This window comes from Chroicocephalus ridibundus, chromosome 9 (genome assembly GCF_963924245.1).
Source record: "Chroicocephalus ridibundus chromosome 9, bChrRid1.1, whole genome shotgun sequence".
NCBI classification, from domain to species: domain Eukaryota; kingdom Metazoa; phylum Chordata; class Aves; order Charadriiformes; family Laridae; genus Chroicocephalus; species Chroicocephalus ridibundus.
This window is the reverse complement of record NC_086292.1, coordinates 46,395,176-46,419,949: the sequence shown is the minus strand read 5'-3', so window position 1 is coordinate 46,419,949 and position 24,774 is coordinate 46,395,176. Positions and strand designations below refer to the sequence as shown.

General features: G+C 39.8%; 1 protein-coding gene across 1 annotated transcript in view; it reads left to right on the top strand.

The window, feature by feature from the left end:
* Positions 1-7,656: 7,656 nt before the first annotated feature.
* Positions 7,657-24,774, top strand: part of CERS3 (ceramide synthase 3) — a 35,301-nt gene continuing 18,183 nt past the window's right edge. The window contains exons 1-9 of the mRNA XM_063345564.1: positions 7,657-8,694; positions 10,573-10,690; positions 12,719-12,837; positions 16,572-16,629; positions 17,521-17,571; positions 18,800-18,892; positions 19,171-19,299; positions 21,038-21,144; positions 22,555-22,711. Coding sequence (XP_063201634.1) covers positions 8,513-8,694; positions 10,573-10,690; positions 12,719-12,837; positions 16,572-16,629; positions 17,521-17,571; positions 18,800-18,892; positions 19,171-19,299; positions 21,038-21,144; positions 22,555-22,711 — 1,014 coding nt within the window. The 5' untranslated portion in view covers positions 7,657-8,512. The remainder of the gene's footprint in view (positions 8,695-10,572; positions 10,691-12,718; positions 12,838-16,571; positions 16,630-17,520; positions 17,572-18,799; positions 18,893-19,170; positions 19,300-21,037; positions 21,145-22,554; positions 22,712-24,774) is intronic.

Below are 24,774 nucleotides of genomic sequence, written 5' to 3'. Positions count from 1 at the left end.
AAGATCACTTCTTTCTGAACTGGAAGGGAGGAAAATTTATTAACAGGAAAAATAATGTTAGCTAATGATGTAAGTGATTGCATAAAAACCTTTGAATTTAAGTTGCTTGAAAAAGCTAGTTCTAATTTTGTTCTGTAAAATGCTAAGAAAAAAAATGTTCTGTAAGAAATTCAGTTTAACAGAGGTTTTAATTACGCTTACCTGTTGAAGATGTGAAGAAGCTAGGGCTTATAAATAATACATATAAACAAGCTGCCAGAAAGGGTTCTTTCATAGTAATGCTATCACATTCAGATGGAGGAACCCTGTTCATTTTTTCCCCTCTTACTTTTTGTAATGTCTACCTATTTTATCTAGCTTCTTAGCTTGGGTCAGATCTTCAGCTGGGATGCCAGTGTTGATGAAAAGGCTATGCTGGTACACCTTTAGGTGAAGGTGTCTCTCTTGCATTTGTTAAGACATGAAAAACATGCGAAACAGTGGCTGAAATAATGAAATAGTAGTTATGTTCTGGCTCCTCCTTTAGTTGTCTCTGTGGGTGGAGAACGTCTGGCAGGTTAAACTGCAAAGGAGGGGATAACCTACGGGAGGAGAACTGAGAACAGTGGAGTGCAGTAGACTTGGTTTAACTGCTGTTCAGGGTGGTGTAGAGATCGTTAATGTCAATGTACATGTTTGAGCCCCTGTGTGTACATGATAGCTGAAGACCCTGTTTCAGGAAGATGCAAATAGGACAGTTTTCCAGAGTGCGAATGCACCAGCCCTGTCCCTTTCCCTACCTCCCAAGGGCTAATTTAAAACTTTGAGTCATCCACTGTGCAGGTGGAGAAGCCAACAACCTCTGCCTCTGTACCCTCAGGTCCTCTCTCTGGTTCCTTACTATTCTGCTGTCTTCACATGTTTTGTGGTACTGTTGTACTTCTACTAACGTGCTTATCCTGGCCACTGTGTGCCCATATGCTGCTCTGTTCTTCTCTGCCCTTAACCCTTAACTTAAATAAGTGACCAAGAAGGCTCACAACTCTGGTAAAATCTCCATTGTATAACTTAGCATTTTAAGTTAGGCTTCAGACTTTTATTTCAAATAAAATTTGGTAAGCTACAAAAAATAATCATTTTTGCATCTTTCCCTAATAGTTACAATTTGAAGAAAACTGTTGTACTTAAAAAGGTTTTTCCTTACATTGTGACAAGTGTTACTAACAAGTTCTTGAAGCAACCGGTATTGTCCCTCTAGGTCTGTTTAAAACTTCATATGAATTAAGCATCTGTTAACAACCTTGTAGTCTGGATAGAGCACACTTTTAAAGAACTATTTTTTTAACTCAAAATTATTGCAGATATTCGAGTTATTTCATAGCTCTTTATCCAACACTGTCAATGTTAGGATTTTTAAAGCTTAAAATCAGACATAGTTTGCACTGTAACTGTACAGTGGGAGAACTGTATTTCACTTTCCTCGGCTGCCTGCAATCAGGTAAAACCATTTTAGCTGGTCAAAAGTGATTTACCTTTAAGTAGAGACAGCATGGTAACTTTCACCCAGAAAATGAATTCTTTCAAATGGTTCTGGTTATCTTTCCCTCAGAGAACAGAGAAAAATATAATAAAACTCACTTGCCACCTTAATTGAGAATTATTCAAAGTGCCTGTTACAATAGTAGCCAAGTTACAAGGTAATATGATAAAATAGTAAAAGAAGTAAAATACTCTTAATTGCCCTATAACTAGGCAGTTAAACTGTTTACAGTTGAGATTTTTACAAGTTAGGGAGTAAACTTGCAGTGAAAGGTCTCATAGCAATCTTAATTCAGATGTTCTATGTGTATGGAGTATTTCAGTGTTTCATCATAAGAACCTCTAATTCCAACAGCTCCCTTATTCTGTGCTGCCACTGCTTCTACAAGATATCGTCCTTGATGGGTGAGGTATCATTCTTGCTGTGGCTCAGGTTGTGTGGAATTTAACTGGAATCGTCTTTTCGCATTTGGATGAACAAGATGAGAAAAGAAAAGATGCAAAGAGATGGTAGCATCAACCAAATATCCTTCATTCAGTTCTTTCCTCTGCAGACCATAGTTCAAATCCTTTATGCCAATTAGGTGCAAAACACTGTTCAATCAAATGTAAAAGACGGTGCCAAGAAGGAGGAATAAGCAATGTCTCCAACTGGCAGACGCTTACAACTAATAACTGATGCCTGAATGAATGTGTTAGGAAAAAACCAGTGGAGGTCAGGGCTGCTCTTATGGCCTTAGGGACTAATGATTATTTTTTTTTTAGCATAAAAAATTATTAGTGGAAAAGCTAATCTGGCATTGCATCCTGTGATTTCTCGAACTTGCAAGTTGCAAATATGTCCAGAAGATGTATAAAGCAGCTGTTGTACATTTGAAAATCTGTATGGCATGATATCAACTGTCAACACTTGCACGAATGCTAAACTATTAACAAGTTATTGTTTGTACTTACGGGTTTTCTTGATTTTTATTAAAACTCACTTTTCTGTGCAATTGAGATTTTTTTTTTTAAAAGGTATCTCTTAGGTAGTGCTTCTACTGTCCTCAGTAGGAAAAAGGCTGTACAACTGTTAGGAACAAAATGCAGGTCCCCTATTTTGTCACCTGTTTAATGGTGGTGATGGCAGTTGGGATTCTTTAACAGCGTGATATCTATTTTTAGCAGAACACAAATCTGCTGCTGAAACTTGTGTGTTAACTGTTGCATGTATTAGTCTTAAGCAAAACCAAAACCACCCAAGATATGGTGGATCTGATCTTTATTTACTCTTCTAAACCACTTGGTTTAATGTTGATGAGTAATAGCCTGGAACAGCTTTGCTCTCTCTTTTGATACCTATGAGACTTGATTTTTTTTTTTTTCCCAACAGTTGTTGCACCAGCTTGACCAGCTCTACCAAATGGGGAGAGAAATAGGAGAATTACGTTATTCTTGCTTTTTGCTCATTTCATTCTTTTCCTGTCGTGCCTCCAGTAGACAGTCTAATAAGATGCTTAGAGAAATTAAGGTTTCTTTCGCTTGCATGTTTTTGTTAGCGAATTTTGGGTTTTCTAATTTATGCAGTAAATAAGGATAAGAAATTCTCGCAATCCTTCAAAACTGAGTATTGCCTTCCCTTCGTTCTGGTTTTCGAAATTCACTTTTTGCAAGCGAGAGCTTTTACTTGGAGAACACAATCAAAGCTTTGGCTCTCTTTCTTTTTATTCATTCCCCAGACTGCAGCAGCCAGAAGTTCCACTTCAAAGCAGCTCCTGAATTTGTTTTTCAAAATGTAGCCATGTAGCTTTTCTCAAACCAGAATTTGTCCTTTATTGCTTAATGGCATTAAAAATACCAGATTTTTTTTTTTAACTGACTATATCAAGGATCCAAGGAACAAAGCTTTGAAAGAAACTTCACACTGGTACTTCCCAACTGTGTAGGCTCTCCTTTAATTATAAAGGATGTAGTTCCTGAAGTAATCATTCCTGATTTTCTTGTTTCGCACTAGCCCACTTAAAACTAGATTAGCCTACAGAGGAGATCCTTCCTTAGCAAGGAGGTGATTAGATTTCTTCATTTGGAGTATTTAATTTCCATGATGCAGGTGAAATTTCCAATTTTCTAAACCACCTTTTTTTATTGTTAGACTGACTTCTAGAGCAAGGGCAACAAATCTAGTTTTGTCAACGAAAATAATACCGGTGCTGCTGGTCTATGGATAGGAATCTGTGAAGAAGCAGGGGTGGCTTGGGTTTTGTTTTGTGTGGTGGTTTTTTTTTTTTTCACCCTAGGTTGGGCAGAATATGGGTCACTTGGCTGTTGTCACTTCTCACTCAACACATTTTACTGCTTGTTTGGTGCTGTTCTGAGCAGGAAGGAAGAAAGGCTCTGAGCTCAGCACTCTGAGGAACAGGAGGTTCAGGCTGGGTAGGCTTTCAAGTTTCTTGTTAGAGCTGGTCCCGAATCAGGATAAGCTGGGCCTTTGCATCTGCTGCCCATTCTTTGGAAGCAGAGTGTGTGTGTGGGGAGGATAACAGCTTGTGATAGTTTACACAAACTGAAAAGATCAGCTGCCTTTGAAATCCAGCATCTATGGCCTGATCCCAGCACTGGAACTGGTTGCCACCACTTGTGGTTACACTGGAACACGTGCCTTTGTGTAGTAGCAAGCTGCTGACAAAAGTTAAGTGTACTCTAGTTTTACGCTGATATACTAGGGAAACAAACTTGGGTCCCAAGGAACTGCAGTCATAATGCTTCTCGGAGGTGACAATTTCTCGGCAGCGTAAAATGAGGCTGTTGCAAAACACACTCCACTGACCCAGTTGATAAGAAACTGGTTCTTCTGTTTCCCACCCAGATTTCAGGCACTATATGAGGAAATGCCTGCGCCATCACTGCTCATAGCCCCTGGGTGGCAGAAGGGACAGCTGAAAGACTTCTAGCTATTCATTAGTCCCTTTCACAAGAGGACCTGTAGTGGAGGCCTTCCCTTTCCCACCCACGCTATGGGCGCTTGGAAGAGGTGTTCTCAGTGTAAGGCTGTATGGCCAAGGGGTTACTGGCCTTCCTAACCTGTTAGGATTTAACAAGTTGCCAAAATTCTTTTGGTTAAAACGAAAACTAAACAGTAGAGACATCACTTAAAATATATATAAGTGCTTGAGGTTGGTCTATATGTAATATGCCAGAAGAATAGCTTTTGTGGAGACCAAAACCTTTATTTTCCAGAAAAGGTTGCATGCAAACAATAATGGGAAAATTTTCTCACCTGTGGTACTGGCAATGTGCCTTTAACCTGATGCGGTCTGAAAGCAGGGTTTGCTCTCTCTGGCCGTTCAGTCTCTGCCTGGTGAATTGATACAGATGTGGGATTGAGGGTTCTGAGTAGTCACTCTGGCAGAATTGTCCCAGGCAGCTGGTAATTGGAAGGAGGAGAGATTAGCAAGTGGCAGCTATGGTTTTTCTAACAGACAAAGCTTGCTAGAGACAAATGACCTGTGTGCTCTCTGTCTGTCTCCTTTTCTTCATCCTCTGGCCTCTTCTTTCACGATTTACACAGCCATTGTTTAGGATCAAAAGGATTCAAAGTAAATAATTTAGAATGAAGTGGTCAAGTTGTAATGTGGAGAGAGCTGATAATGAGGATTAGCATTTGGGACAGTGGTTGCTGAAAGTGGTGAGTAAACCATAGAGCTGGATTATGTCTACGTGTGATGCTGTGGGAGCATTGAAAGAACCTTTTTGCAGAGGGTATGGGATAATAGATGGGTTCATCTTTTGTTTAACACTAATTTTAATTCTAGGAGGTAGAAAATATGTATTTGTGGAGAAGGAGACAATAAATAAAGCTAGCACTGAGTTATTCCTGGTTGGTTTGTCTTGGGTGGTGCTGCCTGAGATGGAGACTTCTGTCAGGTATCAGCTTCCTTGTCATCCAGAAAAACATACAAAGTGTGTGTGTGTTTCCTGAGAGATTTCTCAGGAAGCTGAAAGGACCACGGCTTGTTTGTAGTACAGGAGAAGAGAACCTTCTTTGTATTTGATGTATGCGACAAAATAGTATTTTTGGAGTTCCTGTATGTTTCAGGATCTCCGTGATTTGAGGAGGGATAAAACTACTTAATCACACAGCTACAGCTGTCAGCCATTTAAGAGCCAAAAGGACAGAAAGAGAAACTGTAAAATGCTCGGGTTGCTGCTGCCGAGGTGTGTTTGGAAGGACATCCTCACCATCCAGGTACCTTATGATAAGAACTGAAGCTGAAGGGAGACAGGAAAAAAGCCCAACTACTCAAACAGCTGCTATTAGGAAGATGGAAATCTCCAAGATTGCCCAGGGAACGGCCTGATTTGCTGCAGTGAAAACATAGGTTAAATGTAGGGTGAACATCCAATTTAAAGGTAATAAAACATAAGAATAGGTTGCAGACAAATGTGGAATCTCATCAGCAGTTTTCTAAGAATTACTTGGACAACGTTCATCAGGGATAGTCTAATCCCCTGTGTGCCAGGCAAGATTTGGGAGAAATACAGGGGATTACACAAGAAGGAGTTTCAGAGAACCCACCTTTCTATGAGGCAGGTCTTCGACTGAAATCCATGGACTCTTCATCAGACCCCAAATTCCCCGAATTCCCTTAAATTTTAAGATTAAGCATATGCTTATGAGCTTAGTTTAATAGAGATCTATTAACTAGTTTAAGACTTGCGAAGGTAGCTATACAGTAAGGCACCCATGCATGGAAGGAAAACATGAATTAGTGAGATTCCAATAATCCAATATGAAAATATGCACTATAGAGTTCTTGTAGGATTCAAGTATTTTGGGTGCACATTTAGTCACAACACATCTCACCATAGTCCAGCTGTTAGTGCTCTTTCTGCTGTGTAATAATAGACTGGCCTGTTTTTACTACAGTTACAGTTTGTGATAGTTTGCAATGCACAGTCTAGTTTAAAAATATACACGTATTAGGAAACAGAACTGTGTAATGAGTCTTTCCCCTGGTCTTCTAGGGCCGTTTGTCTGCAAGCCTTTCTGTCTGACCTAAAATGTCATGTTTCAAAGCCCTGCTTCATTATCATGGCGCCTGGTAGCTGTAGTTAAGGGTCTGTTAGCAGCCCCATTATAAATCCCTACTTCCAGGAGTTTATAATTCAGCAATAAAAAATTGCTCTAGGCTGAGACTTGGCATATAAAGTCTTGGTGCAGGAACAATTGTGATTTCTCCCTCCTTTATTTTTGCATTTGCTTATACACACACAATTCATTCAGTAAGTTTTTACTGTCCCCTTTTGGCACTTAAAAAGATTAAATGGCAGGGTTATTAATATTTTAATACTGACTACTGTGCTTGGCCAGTAAATTGATTCACAGTGTCTGTTAACCCAGCTCTGTTTGATGGATATGAGTCGCTGTTTCACAAACCTGCTGCAAAACTTCAGCTTAGTGGAAACAGCCCACTGTGGATCGTGGCGATTGTTCGTTAGCTATTGATTAAAGTGGGCTTCAGAGCCAGCCGTGTCCATATCTGGAAAGCCAGTTTCGGTGCACTAATCTGGGTATCCTCATCCAGCATGGGTGGAAGCTACGTCTGGCTGCAGGCAAAGCCAAACTCCTGTGGCCCCCGCCCAAATGCAGAGGAACGTGAAAAGGCCTGAACAATTGTCTGTCCTAAGCATGATTTGATCTTATCGCTTGATCCAAATATATTGCTGTGAGATTTTCTGATGGGATGTCTAACGCTTTGAGGAGACTTGGTTGATATTCTCCCAGCTCAGCTGTTTCTTCATTGAAACTATGGTTCAGTGAAACCAGTTATTTCCTTGTATTTTTTTTTCTGGTTTACGGGAAATTTTAGTATGAAAAAAGTAATTTAAATTTATTATTCCTAGAAATTATAGAAAAATTACTTATTTCAGCCTTATGGAAAACATTATAGTGACTTCCATTTTTATTCCATTTTAGAATATTTTTGTAGGATATAGAACATGATTGTACTGTAAAGTCCTTACAACTAAATGAGGAATAACAGAAATTTCTAAAAAATATAATGTAGAATACAAAGGTTAAAAATTAGTCTTTTACAAAAATGAAATGTTTTAAGTGAAATATTTTTTTTCTTTCAAGAGCTGATTTTAGACATTTTGTTCTGATCTAGTATTTGGTCACAATTAAATCATAGTATTTCCTGTAAATCCGGAAAAAAGCTTGCTGTGCACTAGTGTTTGCAAAATCAGGATCAAGGTGCATGTTGCTGTTAGCATATTAAGCAGCAGTAATTCAACAGCAAAATGTCTTCGTTATTACGGGACTGAGTCACACCCTGGACTTTCTCATTTCTTTTCCACCCTTCCAACCACTTATATTTAATTTATGAAGGCAGCCTGGGGAAGATCATTCTCGTTAGTATCTTTTGTGTATTGTTCTGATGGATTATAAATTATTATTGCAGAAGATTTGACCAGGTACTAAGCAGTCTAATGGGAATGACTAAAATGAGACAGCAGGTTACCTCTTCCCCCTGCAGATTTCAAAGGCCCTGTATTGGTTTATACCAGCTCAAAATTTGGCTCTATTATTTTATCTTCTGCTGAATTATAATCCCACCTGCATGCTCTAAATCAAGGGGTTTTCAGCTTCCTGTAACTGATTTTTTTTCTTTTTTTTTTTTTTTAATTTTTCCTGAGAAAACTGACTTTATTGTCTAGGTCTGTTTGCTGTTGATTTATTCTGGGGACACCTGAGCATCTCTACAGTGCCTGCAGGATCTCTGTAGAGTCCCTCTGTTGGACCTGCAATACCACCGCAACACATGTGGGCCACGATACCTTGTTCTTTTGGGACCTGAACATCATCTGCTATTTGCTTGTACCTTATCTTTAGGAAATGTCCTGCCAGATGGGAACCACTATTCTATGCCACAAGGTTCAATATGTTTTATTTCAGGCACTTCCTTTTTAACATGTCAGGAATAATTGTCAATTATCTCTTCATTTGCTTAGCATGGCGCACGTATTAAAGACGCTCAACAGCTGGTTCTGGTGGGAGAATATATGGATGCCTATCAATTGCACATGGGAACATTTTGTAGACCGTGATGGACTTGTCTTTCCAAAACCACATCAATTATATGCCACAATACCATGTGCTTTTGTATTGCTGATTATCCGATTCTTCAGTGAAAGGTAAGAAACATGAACACATTTCATGCTAATGTTAATACTCATTAATGCTAAAAAGTTGTTAAAAATAGGATATCTTTAGATAAACGTTATTAAGTTTTTATAAAGGAGGATTAGTTGGTGATTTGCTAGAAAGATCTAGTGCAGATAATATGGCAGGTGAAAAATTGGGAAATATTTTCACTATTAGGAACACGTGGCTGAGGCCAATCTAGAAGGAAAAGATTTCTATCTAGATTCATAGACTTGTCAGGGTTGGAAGGGACCTTAAAGATCATCTGGTTCCAACCCCCCTGCCATGGGCAGGGACACCTCCCACTAGATCAGGTTGCTCAGAGCCCTGGCCAGCCTGGCCTTAAAAACTTCCGGGAATGGGGCTTCCACCACCTCTCTGGGCAACCTGTTCCAGTGTCTCACCACCCTCATGGTGGAGAACTTCTTCCTAACATCCAGTCTGAATCATCCCATCTCTAGTTTTAATCCATTCCCTCTAATCCTACCATTACTATGTTTAGCTTATCTAGAACACCATTTGGATAATTCTAATTATCTCCTTTCACTAGAAATACAATTAATACAAACCCATTTGGATTTCGTTTTGCTTTTTCTCCTTTGGTGGATGGGTAGAGGTATTTGTCCACCAAACCTCTCCTTTCATTTGGTCCTTCACCAGAACATTTGTGTGAGGCTGATAGATCCCAGGTGTTTAGCTGTAGCAAAACTAGGCAGATTGGAGGGATCTCAAAGTTTCACATGAACATTTTATGCAGATCTAGTAATGCTGATTCCTTATTTTTCTCACTTTGGCACTGAAAGATGGATTCCTCCTGCAGCTGGAATCTTGTGGGACAAGCAGAGGTTGGCTCCACAGAAGAAAGCTACAAATACATTGAGATTTGCGGTGCTTTGACTAATTTATTTGTGTATTTTTTGCTTGACTTTCTTTTTTTGCTCTAAAGAATGTGATTAGTAGGTTTTTATAATTATTTCAGGATAGAATGAGGAAATTTGGAATGTCATAAGTTGGACAGACTTAAAACAGAACCAGATAAGATCATTCATATTAGAGATCAAAAGTAATTTGGGTCATATGTTTATAACCATTCACAGTGTCTCCTGAGTAAATGCTTACCCAACTGTGTCTCACGGCGCTGCTATTGGAAATCATTCGTGTGAATAATTAGCCCACACATCTGGCCTGCAGCGAATCTGCCCATGAATAAGGAAAACTGACTGTTGCTATGAGTAATAAGGAATCAATTGCTGATATTAGCGGGAGTGAGGGGGGCGTTTTCAGAAAAAAAAAAAAGCCTGTCTGAGTAGAAGAGTGAAGCATTTGGCATGCTCTGCAGCAATTTGTATAGGAAAATGGAAGAGAAAGAAAAGCCTTCAGTCTCTGGGGGAGTTGCTGTGTGCCACAAGCTGGAGGCCGCAAGCAGAATCCAGTGTCTTGAGCAGTGGTAGCCCTGTGAAGTGACGTGCTAAGTGACTGTCTGACACTAGGAAAAAGTATCCCAGTAGCAGCTCATGTGGAGACAGCATCTGTCCTTGTTTCACTCTCCCTAAACTGTTGCTTAATGCCAATCATAGAATCATAGAAAAACACAAGGACGCAAAAATCAGGATCTTTCCTTTAGTTTTATAGCATTTCAGGACCACAAACTTAAGTCCTTGGGTCTGCTTTTTTGCATAACTGCTAAAATGCTATGGTTCTGTCTTGGAATGAGCTAGAGGGAGATTCCTTTCTCTCACAGTGCACCGTCATATCCTATGGCAGATTAAATTGCTTCAGATTTATTTTCTTCATAGCCTGGCATGAAAACAGCTAAGGTCTTGTAACTGTGTTGTATTTTTAAAGTTTTTCACGATATGTCTTTTCAGATATGTTGCTATACCTCTAGCAAAAGCCTTAGGTATAAAGAATGTAAGACGTGTGAAGCCACAGCCTAATCCTGTTTTAGAGAGTTATTTCCGGGAGTGCTCAAAACATCCATCCCAAGTAAGGATTCTCATTCTTATAAATTAGTTTTGGTTTTGGAAAACCCCACTCTTACTGTTTGAATCAGCTATCAGCAGTGACATCATGGGATGAGTTCCAGCTGATTGACAGATGACTTAATTTATTTGGGTTTTTCTTGCTGTTCTGCTGACAAGGGTATATGGCATCCAAAACAGAAAATATGTTTAAGATGTTTAATTTTCTGGCATGCTGTTCTAGGTTAGACTGTTAATAATATTTGCAGTGAAGATCAGTGTTCCATCTTTAACTCATTCTGTCTGGAGAAAACATCAGCTGACATCTGTTGTTGGAAAGTGGTATCATATTTATTGCAAGCAATAATATTGGAACACTGGCATGGAAGCCTTTTGATCTGTTATATTGCTGCACACTTAATCCTGGCTTATGTGAGAAAATCTTTCTAGTACCTTGCTGTTTGTTTTTAAAATTGAACAAGAGAAAAATAATAGTCAATGTTTACTATCTCAAAAAATGAGGCACCTTGATTGTTGATGGGAAACAGGTACTTTGCTGTGAACGCAGTGTCAGCAAGTTCACTTACCTAACTACAGTTACCAAACAGTTGCGGTGTTACTACATTGTTTTTGAAAATAAGTATGTGTTTTCTAGTAATAAGGGATATTGGTAATTATTGGTACATGGAACTTCGCTTTCTATCCCTAACTCTGCTATCATATCACTGTGGCTTTTGGCTGATATCACCAGGAACAGACGTATTTGCGTTCACATATAAGCTCTTCTCTATCTGGGCAAGTATCCCAATCTCTGTTTCATACCTTCCTTCTGCACAAGTACAGTTTGACAATTAATCTCTGAAAGGAGGCACAGCATTTCTATACTTGTTGGTACATGGGAAGGATTCAGGCTTCCTCCCTTAGGTGTCCAGCTTGGGGACCACTGTGCTTGGGAAAGCACACAGAGGCCTGGCTGGCAATTGAGGGTGTCTCGGCTCCATTGTCTGCCAAAACAAAGTCGTCATTCCTGCATGGCAAATAGAGAGCTCTCAGGCCAGCAGGATGGGCTGAGCACAGAGGCTGTTTGCACTCCTGCGCTCCCTGGCAGCTGAGGTGCCTTTGCTCACATACCAGAGCTTTCCCTGAGGGTAGGAGACCAACTGAACTAGACTTACCTTGGTGGAGGCAGCGCTGCTGCCACCCACTATTTGCATACTAGACTTGCAGGGAAAGAGCTTCCCCAGGGGTGGGTCGAACAGATACCTCCACTCCTGCAGCAGCAGGGGAGGTCAGCCCGCACCTTCTGCACTTGGGATGGAGGAGAGGGAGAAAACCTGCAGGCTGCTGCACCCAGGGTACTGAGCACCCAGCAATGCAAGAGTCATGCTGCCTTGTGCTTAGCACATGCTAGAATGGCAGAGCCACTTCACCTTCAGAGCACACATGAAGTAGAGACACCTGACTGCACTTGAATAACTGAGTGCATTTCTAGGCAATGCTCTAGTGCTAATTTATTTTTGGTTGTCAAAAGGCAGTCTGGATGTTGCTCGGTAAGATTAAACTGACTTGCCCTGTACCACAGAAGGACATTAGTTTTGAGAACAGAGCTTAGGTCATCTCAATTCCAGGCCTGGATCTCACCTGAGACACTTATTTAAATATAATAATTACAATTAGTAAGATATTAGATACATTGTCCATGTATGTTGATACCTGGCACTTTCCCCTCCAGCCCAACCTCTTGCTTAGCAGTAGAAGTTGCATCTTGGAAACAATCAGAAGCCACCAGAAAGACAATAGCACAGTTTGTGGATCTGTACATTTCATGCCTGCTTTATTTATGTAATTTAGTGTCTCAAAAATCCAGGGTTTCCGTGAGTGCCAAAATTAAACCAGGAAGCCTGCTGCAGGGTAAATGTCCATAGATATTTGATGTTAGTAATATTTTTAAATTAAGACCTTACAACAGTGCAAAGATGATCTGTGAACTACAAAATTAATGAAAAGTACAGTGGAGTACAACTTGTTGCTAACACTATTCCATTTTTTGCAGTCAGAGATTCAAGGCCTTGCCAAAAAGTGCAACTGTACAGTCCGTTTGGTGGAAAAGTGGTTTAGGAGACGGCGAAACCTTGAGATCCCAACAGTGCTTCGGAAATTCCAGGAAGCTTTGTAAGAAAAGACAATGATTTTGATTATTTTGGATTTTACTGTTTTGAAAAAAATGATTTGAGGTCCTCAGGTGCCTTTTAAGGGCGACTAGCTTCCAGAAAGCTGGGTCTGTCTGATAAGGGGTTTGGTTTGTGCATACACAAACAAATTGAAAGGATCTAGTACTGTTTCTCCAAATGGTGTGACTTTAAAAGATTAGGTTAACAGTTTGTCCTGAAAAAAAAATCTCAAAAATATTTTACAGTTTTCTTCATTGTTTAATAATGGACTTATTTGTACACGCCTGCTACATAGTGCTTTATGAAAACACGCAGAGAATAGGAAAACACTTTTCTGTCTGCCAGTAATCATAACGGAACAAAAATGCTTACTCAATCATTTTGTGTATATACCCATGCTGTCATTTTGGGATGCTATTATGTGTATGGAAGTCAGTTCAAGAGCAGGAATCTTGCCATCTAAACTAAATGATAGGTGTCACAGCTTGAACGAGGGGTACTGTGCAAAACCCGCAAAAACACTCTGAGTGGGCCATTGTGCAATTTTGAGTGGTAATAATCAATATGTAAAAAGTTTCAAAACCTTCTGCATATAATTGAAAACTGGAAAAGCATTCAAGAGTCTGATCTTACACAAATGTGTGAGAAATTCTGTGAGCTTAAACATATTGCTATTGAACTATTCCAGTGTCGTCCAAAACATCATACAACTTGCAAATCCCCAAATGGGCATAGCGTTACTTACATAGCTCATCCCTTTTGGATACTGAAATTGACTGAACCAGTATAAAACACTTTCCTAATGTCCTGTGTATTTGGATTTTTGACTAGCCTAATTACATTCGCAAAAATTCACACGACTATGTGTGAATTTGTAACCTCTTTTGTGTAGATTAGCTTAAGGAATGAGACTTAAAAGTACAGCTACAGAACTCGAAGTTGAGTACTTTAGTAAGATTATTTTCAGTGTGAATCAATATGATAATAATTTGATGTCCTCTGGACATAAATCCAGTTGGTAAATATAGATGTGTTGCTCTGAATCCTCACTGTTGAGTAAACTGTCCTGGCAAGCTGACATCCATGGTTTATTTCTACTGTTGTTTTGTGGATCAGTTAACTTTGTTTTACTAGTGACAATAAGATTTCCTGCTATTGATAAAAGACCTACCTCACATGGATGCATGTCTCTAGTAATACGTAGCCAAAGACTAAAATGAAAATTTGCTTGGCAGCTTGAGTGAGAATGAAGCAAACAGACTTCTCTTCTGCAATTTTGCGAACCTTGCTCTGCTCTTTGTCAGTGAATTTAATTGAATATAATTCTCAAGGCAACAAATGAGGAACAGAATTATTCCACGTTAATAGTCTGTTATGAGCATTATGAAATTTTTGAAAGCCTGCAATCTCCAGGATCATTTTTCTGAATCACAAGGAAAATCTGATGAGCCAGATCTAAAGCCATGCTTAAGCTATTAATGTGCCCAGTTAAGCAACACTGGGGTTTGGAAAGGCCTTTGCATGAAACCTTCCCTGCCTTAAAAGACTTACCAGCCTTTAACTTCACCTACTGAATTCTTTTTTGTTAGACTCAATTGAAGAGAAAAGATTCCTGAAGTTAAGTAAGAAAATCCCTCTGCATAGTTGTTGTTTGGTGTTCTCTCTGGTGGCCAGGAACTTGGGTAAAATTTGGTGAATTTAGATGAGTTTTACTTTAGGTTTTGTTCACCAGATTCATACAGAAGCTTGGCTAAATGCAAAATGAGGTAGTGCTCTGGCAGTCTTGTGTGCATAATGAGTTCATCTGGAGCACTGTTTATTGCTAAGTGCATTCAATATGTATTTGTAGTGCTGGGGACTAATGGCACAGTCCTGTTAGGTGTTCTGTGCTTTGGATCGGAAAATCACTTACACTTTACATAGAATCAGTCCTCCTACATCCACTGGACTACTTGCTTGAAATACGAGGCAGGAGGGCAGAATCAGCCCCTGTGTAAAAAGTCTGTCCCGTGCCATGGTGGTGTTTTTCATAGCATCTCTTGGTTAACTCTGAGCCAGGTAATGCTTGGGGGTTCCACTCTCCCTTTCCGTTTGCTCTTCTTATTTCCACCACATACCTTTGAATTTTTCTGTCTGCGCAGTGAATGTTTTTGAAGTATTGTTTTCAAATCACCTGAGGAAAAATGCTTTAAAGGTGAAAAGTAAAACAATTGTTTATTACCAGTGTATCAAGTGGCAATTTTATAATTGTTGCCTTGGCTTCTTCCGCAGGCGTGAGACGTATTATCTTGTCTAGCCTCTGCCATTCTATTTCCTCATCTTTTGTTTGCTTGCTTCCCCTGTAAAATGCTGGCTCGGTCTTTGAACATCTAACTCTTTTACCTTGGGTTTCAGCCTCCAGGTAATGTAGGGCTCAGAAAGGAGCGTCTGCTTTTACCAGACAAGTTACCATCTTCTCTCATGTGTCACTTCATTAATGTTTGCCAAAGACCACAATCTAATTTTTATACATCTCTCAATCCATTAGTACAATGTTCTTCTTGAGACTCTCACTCCTCCTGTTTTAGCAAATTTAGCTTTTCTGGGAGGCAGTTTGCTTTTCCCCTCTGGGGTACCTCTTGTTCTACAAAATGTTCTCACAGGGTTTGGGGCCATGTGCCTGTCTCTGTGATCACGACCTTTCTCACCATGTGAAGTCTCACGGTGTTTTCCTACTGATCTTGAAGAGCTGCTCTGGGAAAGGTCAGGCCTGTTCCTGTCAAGGAGGAGAGTGGAAAGGAAGAAGTTTTCCATCACCTGTAGAGGTGGGAGTGGGAACGCTCTGGCTGAGTCTCCAGCCACACCCAGTCCCAGGGACAATACCTCCCACGCAGGCTCCAGAGTCATTACAATGCTGATTGCTGGCTCCAAATCACAGCATCCTGCTCTGACATATAAAAGCAACAACATAGTTTCGGTTCACTAAGATACACAAGAACTTTCTTCCCTTGCCGACTTACCAGTTCGGTGGTTAAAACCTGGAAGTTTTATCTGCCTTGAAGAATATCCATTTAAGTCAGAAAAACCTTAGATCACACTAAATGCTGGCAAACCTAGTCAAAGATTGAGGTTTATAGTTAATTCAGACCTCTGTAGTAAGACATAAACTAATCCAGTAGTTGTTGTTAAAGCTTCATAGGGCTCCCCTATTTTCAACAATCAGTGTTAAGACAGATCAAAAGAAATTAACCCAGCAATTAAAACAAGTCAGTGTTGGTGCTCACAGTGTTCACAGTGTTTGAACTGATTGGAAAGTATGTGCCACGTGGCTGAAAGCCCTTCTGGAGTTAGGGAGCTGTGAGATGTTCTTAGTCCAGTGTGCGTATTCTAGAGGGATTGATATAGCAGGAAAGGTTGGTGTTATCAAACTTAATTTTTAGGGAACCTAGTACGTTTGCTGTGACTGTTCTCTTGATCATGCCTAGCTGGAAAATTACTGCTGTAATCACAATCAAGATATCTGTATTGAGATAATGTAAAATAACTTACTACTTTAGCAATTAGTCAAAGCTTAAATATTTAATTATCAATAATTCAGATGTAGTTACTATGTGACAACCCTTAATGTAGAGTGTGAGGGCACGTTTATGTGAAGATTGTATGTGATGTGCAATGATTTGCAGTTAATTCTGGCTCAGGACAATATCTATAAAAAATATAATGCTTTGTTCTTATTTTTTCACTTTAATTTTGCAGCTGGCGATTTTCATTCTATCTTACATCCTCCATTGCTGGATTTATATTTCTGTATGATGTAAGTTAATTTTCTTGAAAGAATTGATATTCTTGTATTTTTAACAAAGTAAGGACTGATTTCTAGATCTTCTTGAAGCCTATTGAAAGACTTACTGGTTTCAGTGGCTATTTGTGTTCTGATCTTTGAATGTAATCTAGATGATAGGCTGCAATATGCACTGAGAATTTTTCTTAACTTTTAAATTATCTTTTGAACTTCAATGATAATTTATGAGTAATCAGTATTTTTAAGGAAAGATTTAAGAAGTCATACAGATGTTTTTACAACATGCCCTGTTAACACCTACAAATGTATCACATGGCCGTGTTTTTCTCAAAGGGGGCCATAAACTTTTTTCTGGCAGCATTTTTGGGGGTCACAACAATGGTGTAATTCACGGCTATTTATTGAGGTGCTGCTGCTGAGTCAGAAGTTGGGAATAACAGAGAGTGCTGCTTGTAACTATGTGAGCACTGCCTGGGGTGTCACTAATGCTTCTCCTGAGCAGCAGAACAGTTCTCAGCGTGTCTGCATTCATCTGGCTCTTCTGCCCAAACACTGTTTATCATCATGAACCAGTGGCGTGTGTGGCTGGTAAACACAGCAAAATCTAATCACTGTGGCAACATATCTTGAGTAATTGCAGTAATAAAACACACACCCACTGCTTTAGATGATGAAATGATGAACTGGAATGTTTCAGGTGTCCTGAAAAGAAGCCAAAAAGCTTGGACCAATATAATAAATCTGGGATGTAAGATCCCTTTAAAAATTGGTGGGGAACAGTTATCAAGACTTATAGCTGCTTAGCTTGCTTCACTTAAAGAAATTTTAAGTATTGAAGATTTTGAGTTAGGATGACTTATTGTTGCTCAGCTGATCAGTCTCTGAATCATCTCTCTTCCCCAGAAACCTTGGTTTTACGACATATGGCAGACGTGGGTTGGCTATCCGTTTCAGGTGAGCTTTTTGGCATTGGGCCGTTGGCCTTGAGGCATTCCAGGTATTTCCCCATTGGAAGGGGTAATCCGCAGAACTCCCCCTCCCAAAGGGCACACCTGGAGAGGTGTGGCACCAAAGCCTTTTGCTCTTCTTTGGTACCTCCTGCTGACTGTTGCAGAACTTCTCAGTGATCTGCCTGTGCTGCAACTCAGCCCTCCAGCCAGACCGCTCTTATTTCCACCCATCACAGGTTACCAGTTTCGCACAGCAGATGCCATCTGTGTTACGGGTTTCACTGCAGAACCCCTCAGCTTGCACCAGACCTGAGGGTGCTTCGAGGCACTGCAGAATAGCATTATGCAGAGGGTTACACTGAGCAGCCCGAGTGCCGTGTGCCTTCTGGGCCCTATTGCTCAGTAGTGCAGGTGGAGGGAGCTCTGCAGTGATTTGGTTTGGCATAATGTGAGTCCCTGCTCTGGGCATCGCTGCTCAATACTCTGGTTGTTCCCATGCCCCCATGAGGCTCTCGTTTCTTCCTAAAATATTTTACTAATGGTCCCATAATAGATGACTCCGAGCAAACTGCCTTCTTGCCCACCTGCCAGAGGTTCTTACGTGCTCCCCACTCCTATTTTTATAAATCTCTGACCCATCACACTGCCCTCTTATTCCTGCCTTAGTCAAAGGGCCAAGAATAAAAAGAATCTTGCCTCCAAGCCGAGTTTTCCCAGCTTCTCTTGCCCATGGGATCTGATAACCAAGCCTACTTCCTGCCACCTGGGAAACTTATTGAACCAAGGGAGCAGCCAAGCTCAGCATCTAGCCCTAAGCAGATGCATAGGATTTTAGCATAAATAGCTGATATTTTAGTCATGGGATGTGTGAATGTTTAAAATGTTAATTGTTCACCAAAATGGAGGGCTTCGTTTATTTGCAGTTGTTTGTAATTAAATGCAGAAGCACTCTGCGTGTAGTTCTCTGACAGAAACATAGAAAAAAGCACGCTGAAATTCAGAGGTGGGGGAGGAACTGTAGAAACTGAGAGTTTGGTCTGAGTAAAGGTTAAAATATTTGGCTCCCAGAACATCCTTCTTAATGAAGCCCAGAACAGGGATTTAGTTTAGTTTAATTTTTTAAGCAAGACTCAGCAGAGGAGCAGAAAAAGTGAGGAAAGGAAAAAAGAAGTAATTTCACTTGGCATTCACTTTTTGCTATTCTCAGTTAACTGTGGTTTTCTTCATTACAGACTCTGCTGCCATCCCAATATTGGTACTACATGGCTGAGATTGGTTTTTATTGGTCTCTCTTATTTACACTTGGGATTGACAACAAAAGGAAGGCAAGTGGTTGTCCTTGTTTGTCGCTTGAACCTCTGTTTCTGTGGGGTGGGGGAAAAAGAGTGTCTAATAAGGAAAAGCACTGTCTTAATACTTGGATTTAGTGTAGCCACATGAGGGCAGCATCAGTCTGTCCCTCGTACACCTGCACACATCCGTGCTCTCCTGGCTGCCAGGGCATCTCTCTCTGTGTGACAAGTCTTGCTTGTCACTTCATCCGCTCGGAGAGCCTAAAGGGCTGTACTTGCTTGCATCTACCTCTTTCTTCCCTCCTTCACAGGATTTTCTGGCTCATGTCATTCATCACTTGGCAGCCATTGGGTTGATGAGTGGCTCTTGGTGTGGCAATTACGTGCGTCTTGGAACGCTGGTGATGTTTGTGCACGATACCGCAGATTTCTGGCTCGAGGTAACCCTGCCCTCTATCTTTTTGTTTGTTTGTTTTGGGTTTTTTGTTGTTGTTTTGGGGTTTTTTTTTGGTTGTTGCCCAGGTTATGTTCAGTGACATCTTTTTGCCACAAGGTTCGTATGATCCCTTCCTATCCCCACAGAGACAAGGCTTCACAGATTCATAAACTGTAAGATAAAAAAAGAGCTTCTAGGTAATTTAAGCTGATACTCTGTTACAGAATCCATTGTGAGAAAAGAACAGAAGAGAAGTTCTTCAGTACAGAATGGGGACTGGAAATACAGCTGCCTCCCTGGATTATTCTTGTTTTACTGTTAAAATTAGACCAAGTTGTCTAGCCTGTGAACAGTTTGGCATGATACCAATTCTCAAGCAAATTTAGCAGCCAAAATTTTGGCTAATTCTCCAAACTGGCTTAATTTTGTCAGCATTCACAGAACTGTGGTGAGCCAAGGGGTACATCTACATTATACACTATACACTTCTGGCTGAAGACACTCAACTTGTCCCTGAACGAGATATCACAGGTATCTAGTGGCAGAGGAAAAGTTTCTTACCCTGGACTGAAGGGGAAGTCCCTTCTCTGAACTGAATATCAATGTTTAGAGATGTTTAAGATTCAGTGTCTCATTCTGCACACAGCACTGTGGTCATAGAGGCTTGCTGCTGGGTTTCTTGGAAGACAAATGCATGCTGTGTTTCCTTCAATAGAGTTATCCTGGTTTTATAACACCATGATTGAGAGCATAGTTTCATCACCTCTTTTGGTGGACGTGCCAGTGTAAGCAGCCCTTATAGGCTGTTTTCTGTTGCTGTTTGTTTCTGCTCCTGATAACTCTGTCTGTTACATTGGAACAACTAGTTGGGGGGTCGTGCAGTTGGGATTGGTCCAGATCAAATGTGTACCTACCAGGTTACTTTTAATCCTGAGCTGCTTTATGGTTCAATTAACTGTGTGGCCTTACAAACAGTTGAACTGACAACTGGTAGGACAGCACTCAGACAGAAACTGAAGTCGGGTATCAGAATTATCTAATTCAGCCCTGCCACTCAAAAAAAAAAATTAAAAAAAAATAATTCATCAAACCGCTGTTTAAAACCTAGGCTTGGCACCTGAAGCTTTGCTCACACTTGAGAATAGCTGTTTCATTCAACAGTGCCCAAGGTGGTTCCAAAATGAAGCATTGAGAGTCACACAGTTCAGCTAGGGGAGAAGCAGTGACTACAATATGCATTAGCGGGATAGAGACCAGCACTGGGATCTCCAGCTCTCAGAAAGGAGAAGACAGAAGCTGAATTAGGCACAGAGAAGGGTCAGTAACGCACATGCACCGGGGTGTCTGTGTATAAGGGGTCACTGCCGCTCCTGAGCGTGCAGATGTGGCCAGCAGCTTCTCTTTGATTCAGCCCATTTTGAGTCTGGTACAGGCATGAGGGATGAACCTCTGTTTTCAAGAGCACTTTGTGTTTTCATGACACTTTTATATTCTGATCGGAGAGCTGTTCTTTAGGCCTTTGATACAGAGTCCTTTCCTTTAAGATAAAAGGAGAAATATAAAAGAAGAATCTGTTTTGATACTGCTTTATTAGGTATCAGTAAAATGATTGCTTTACATGTCAAACGGAGGAAATTTTCTTCCTGCTCAGGTGGAAGATGAGTCCTTGTTTATGAAAATGCAGAAAGGAGCTTATTTCAGAGAATATTTGTAATATGTTTGATGGTTTTTATTCATTGCAGGCAGCCAAAATGTTTAATTACGCTCACTGGGAGAAAACATGCAATATGCTCTTTATCATCTTTTCTATTGCATTCTTCATCACGAGAATCATCCTGTTCCCCTTCTGGTAAGTAATGTTTAACGTAGCCACAGGCTTTTATTTCATTCCCATTTCCACTGAGAGGTTAGTATTGGTTGTGATGGGAAAAGGAAAGGAATGGATTGTACTTTAAAGAGCAGAAGCAGAACTTTCACTGTTGGCTATTAAAAGCCAGAGAGAAAAGTTGACAAAAACTGTTATTTTCTTTAGAAATTTAATTTAAGTAAAAATAGTTTTTAGATGAACCTCTTGAAAATATGCTAACTGAAATAAAGGCTTTTATGTATTTAACTTATTTTCATAAATGCTAGTTAAATGCTATGAACTCCTGCATTTTCAAGGGGATTGAGCTACTTAACTAGGAGAAATCATTTTCCCTTTCTTTCCATCCCTCCTGCTGTACCTGCAAAGTTAGAGTACAGTGTAAATCCTATAAGACTGTAGTTAATTTTTGTAGTGCCTTCTTTTTGCTACGTAGTCCTTGAGTAGTACCTCGCCTCACTTGCTCACATGAGGAACACTCAGAAAAGTTAAGGTGAATCAGTTAATTTATGAAGCCAATGCAAATAAATCATAACTTGCTAAATACTTGCATGATTCTGGAGTGCTATGGTTTAAGATGCTTTGGAGTATCCACAAGGGTGCTTAGTGTGCTTAATGCTTAACATGTTTAGCTTTTAAAAAGCGTTTAATGTGTTTCACATCCAGAGTTTCATTGACTTGCTCTAGTTTGCCTTCATGCCCCTCCCTGGATGTGGACAAACCCTTGGAGACTCAAACTGGTTAAATTAATAGTTCTGAACCTTGATCAACACAAGGTTTTAATTTCCTGTAGTATTTTCTTTCAGAAATGCTGATGTCTTTCACTTTCTTGTTATTTTTTGATTAACTATACAAGTGATCTCCAATCATTTTGCTTCACTGAGTTTCTTGTTCTTGAGCTTGGAACCAAAACGTGATGAGATTAAAGGGACTCAAAAAGCCTCAAATAATATAGAAGTAGTGAAGTCTGAGGATGGACAAAACTTATGTTAATTAACAAAAAGCCCTGTTGCAAAGCCTGTAGTATCTTCTCTGGAGTGTGGATTTCAGATTAGAAAGAATTTCCATTAAAAAATAAATGGCATAGACAAGCTCTGAGTTGCATAGTATCTAGACCACACAGAGCTCAAGATGAAAAAGAATGGGTTTTTTTTTTTAACCTTATTTAGAATACTTTCATGCAAGACTCAAATTTCTCATCATCTGAAGTCTGTATTTCAACGGAGATGCATAATCTAATTAAGACAGGGCTTGTTAATTAATCTGTCATCTTTGCGGAGCTTTTTAATATTTTGTGGAAATAGTTAATCCGTCTGGAATGTGAAATTGCAAATAGTTGTTAACAGCGTAGAGAAGAAAAATTTCACCATAACAGTGACCTTTATTTTTTTTTAGGATTCTTCGTGCCACGTTGTATCAACCTACATACTACTCCACAACTCCTGTTATAGCATATTTTTTATTCAATGGACAGCTATTGATCCTTCAAGGCTTGCATTTATATTGGGGTTACTTAATTTTCAAGATTTTGAGAAGGTTCCTTTGCTTAAAGGTAAGTGATTTTGCTTCTGCGGAAAGATGTGCAAAGTATCAAACATTTGCAAATACCTCTAATAGATTTCCTTGGAATTTCTTACTCTTTTCCTGAACTTTTGTGTCAGCATTTTTGATAAGGGTCTACAAAGTATAGAGATGTTCAAATGTGCTTTCTACCTCTCCTTGTCACACCTGAGGTCATAGATCAGAATATCAAAACTTCAGGTAGAGCCTTTTCTTCCCTGTATCTGATGTTTTACTCTGATAGTAAATAAGTGAGCTGTCCCAAAAAATGAATCCCTAAGATGGTGCAGAATTCTTCAGAAATTCCTGTGTTCTGAGTGAAAGCAATCTTTTCTCACTGGACTCTCTAGGGGCACACCAACAAAGGAGATGAGAGTTGAGTGATGAGACTTTAAATACTACAGAAAACTTGTAGTCAAAGTTCTTTGGGTTTGTCTAAATCTGAGGTCAGCTATGCTTGAACACTGGGTTTGGATTAAGAAAACTGTATGAAGCTGATCTGGTATTATATTATGACACAATGAAACGCTGTCATACTCAACTGGAGTTGAGAAACAGTGCAAGTCTGGTGCTGCCATAATCTGCTTTTACCTTGTAGAGAAAATCCATGTGGGAAAAAGCTATAAAGAAAACCTTGCTGCAATCTAGGTTGTCTTTGATTGTCTGAAGTAGTGATGTTTTCGCAAGGTCTCTTGCCATGAAGTATGCGGTGGGGTGCAATGTTGATAGGACATTTAGCAAAAAGCATTTAGAAAAGGACTTTGGAGAATATCTCTTTAGACTGGGCATAAGCATTGACAGGTATGTTTTCCTAGTTAAGGTGAAACTTAAGTTGTGCTATTGAAAAAGGTATTTCTTTTGAGGATCAAGACGAAAAAATTTGAGCTGATTCTGTCCTTTTATCTAAAGCAGTTAATGTTGTGAAGCATCTTAAAGTGAAATATTCCTTTCTACCCGTATTAATTGTTTTTTGATAACAGAAACCATCCTACAGTTCTTGGAGTCCCTCAAACCTTATGCAAGTAGACAGCTGGATATCATAGGGAGACCAAATGTCTTCCCTAGATGAAAACTGCAGTTACAAACTCAGCCCTTGTTAGACAGCAAACAGCTGTACGTAAGGGACAAATCTGTAGAAGGAATGGCTTGCACTGTTCTGCTTCTAAAATATGCTTCTATATTCTCTAAGACACTGAAAAGCTTGTATTTCTTGCATGTCACTTATCTCTGTTTGATTAATTGCAAAATTATTTCTGGCCTGGCTTAGTGAGTGTTAAAGTATTTTACTTCTCATTTTCTTCGTTGATTTTGGCCTTTTCTCTGCACTGTCCTCATACAGCTCTTGTGGTGAAATCAAAAGGGACATCCCTCTGCCTTCCAGCTGAGGAAGAGGAAGGCTTTGGCATATTTCTCATCCACATTGGTTGAGGTTATGAGTACAATCCAAGAAGGTCTTCAGATACAGGGGTGAAGAGGACATGACTAGGCCAGCTATATAAGGCTATTCTGCCCTGCCTGCTTATATGCCTTTGTAAGGGGCAGAAATGTTTTATTTTGAGATAGGAGATTTTTCATATTAGTCATTGCTAAAAAATGGAAAAGCATCAAGCCTTCATCCCTGCCCTGGATTTTTGATTCCTTATACAGCTCTCTGAGAAGACGGTTTCCAAATAACACTTTTACAGTGGTAGCAGCAGCAGCAGCCCTAGCCCTTTTCAGTCTGTATGACTTCAGCTGGCTCGCATGTGCAGCCTGTTTTCCATAGCAGTGGCAAACTTGGCTGTGAAAGCAGCCAGCGCCTCCAAAGCTGTAAAGCCAACATTGAAAAGAATGGTGTTTGCAAGGCAGCATTTTTGTACCGACATATTTGTTATAGACATACTCCACACAAATAGCTGTTGCTATTTTAGTGAAATACCAGTCAACCATCATCCTTGTATTAGGAGGGTTTTGTTTCTCTGCCCAAGACTCTTAAGTTTTCATTCAGAAAACAAGTAATTTCTGACATTTTTCTTGAAGTGAGTTAGCTACTTCAGATGGAAAAATGAAGTCGTC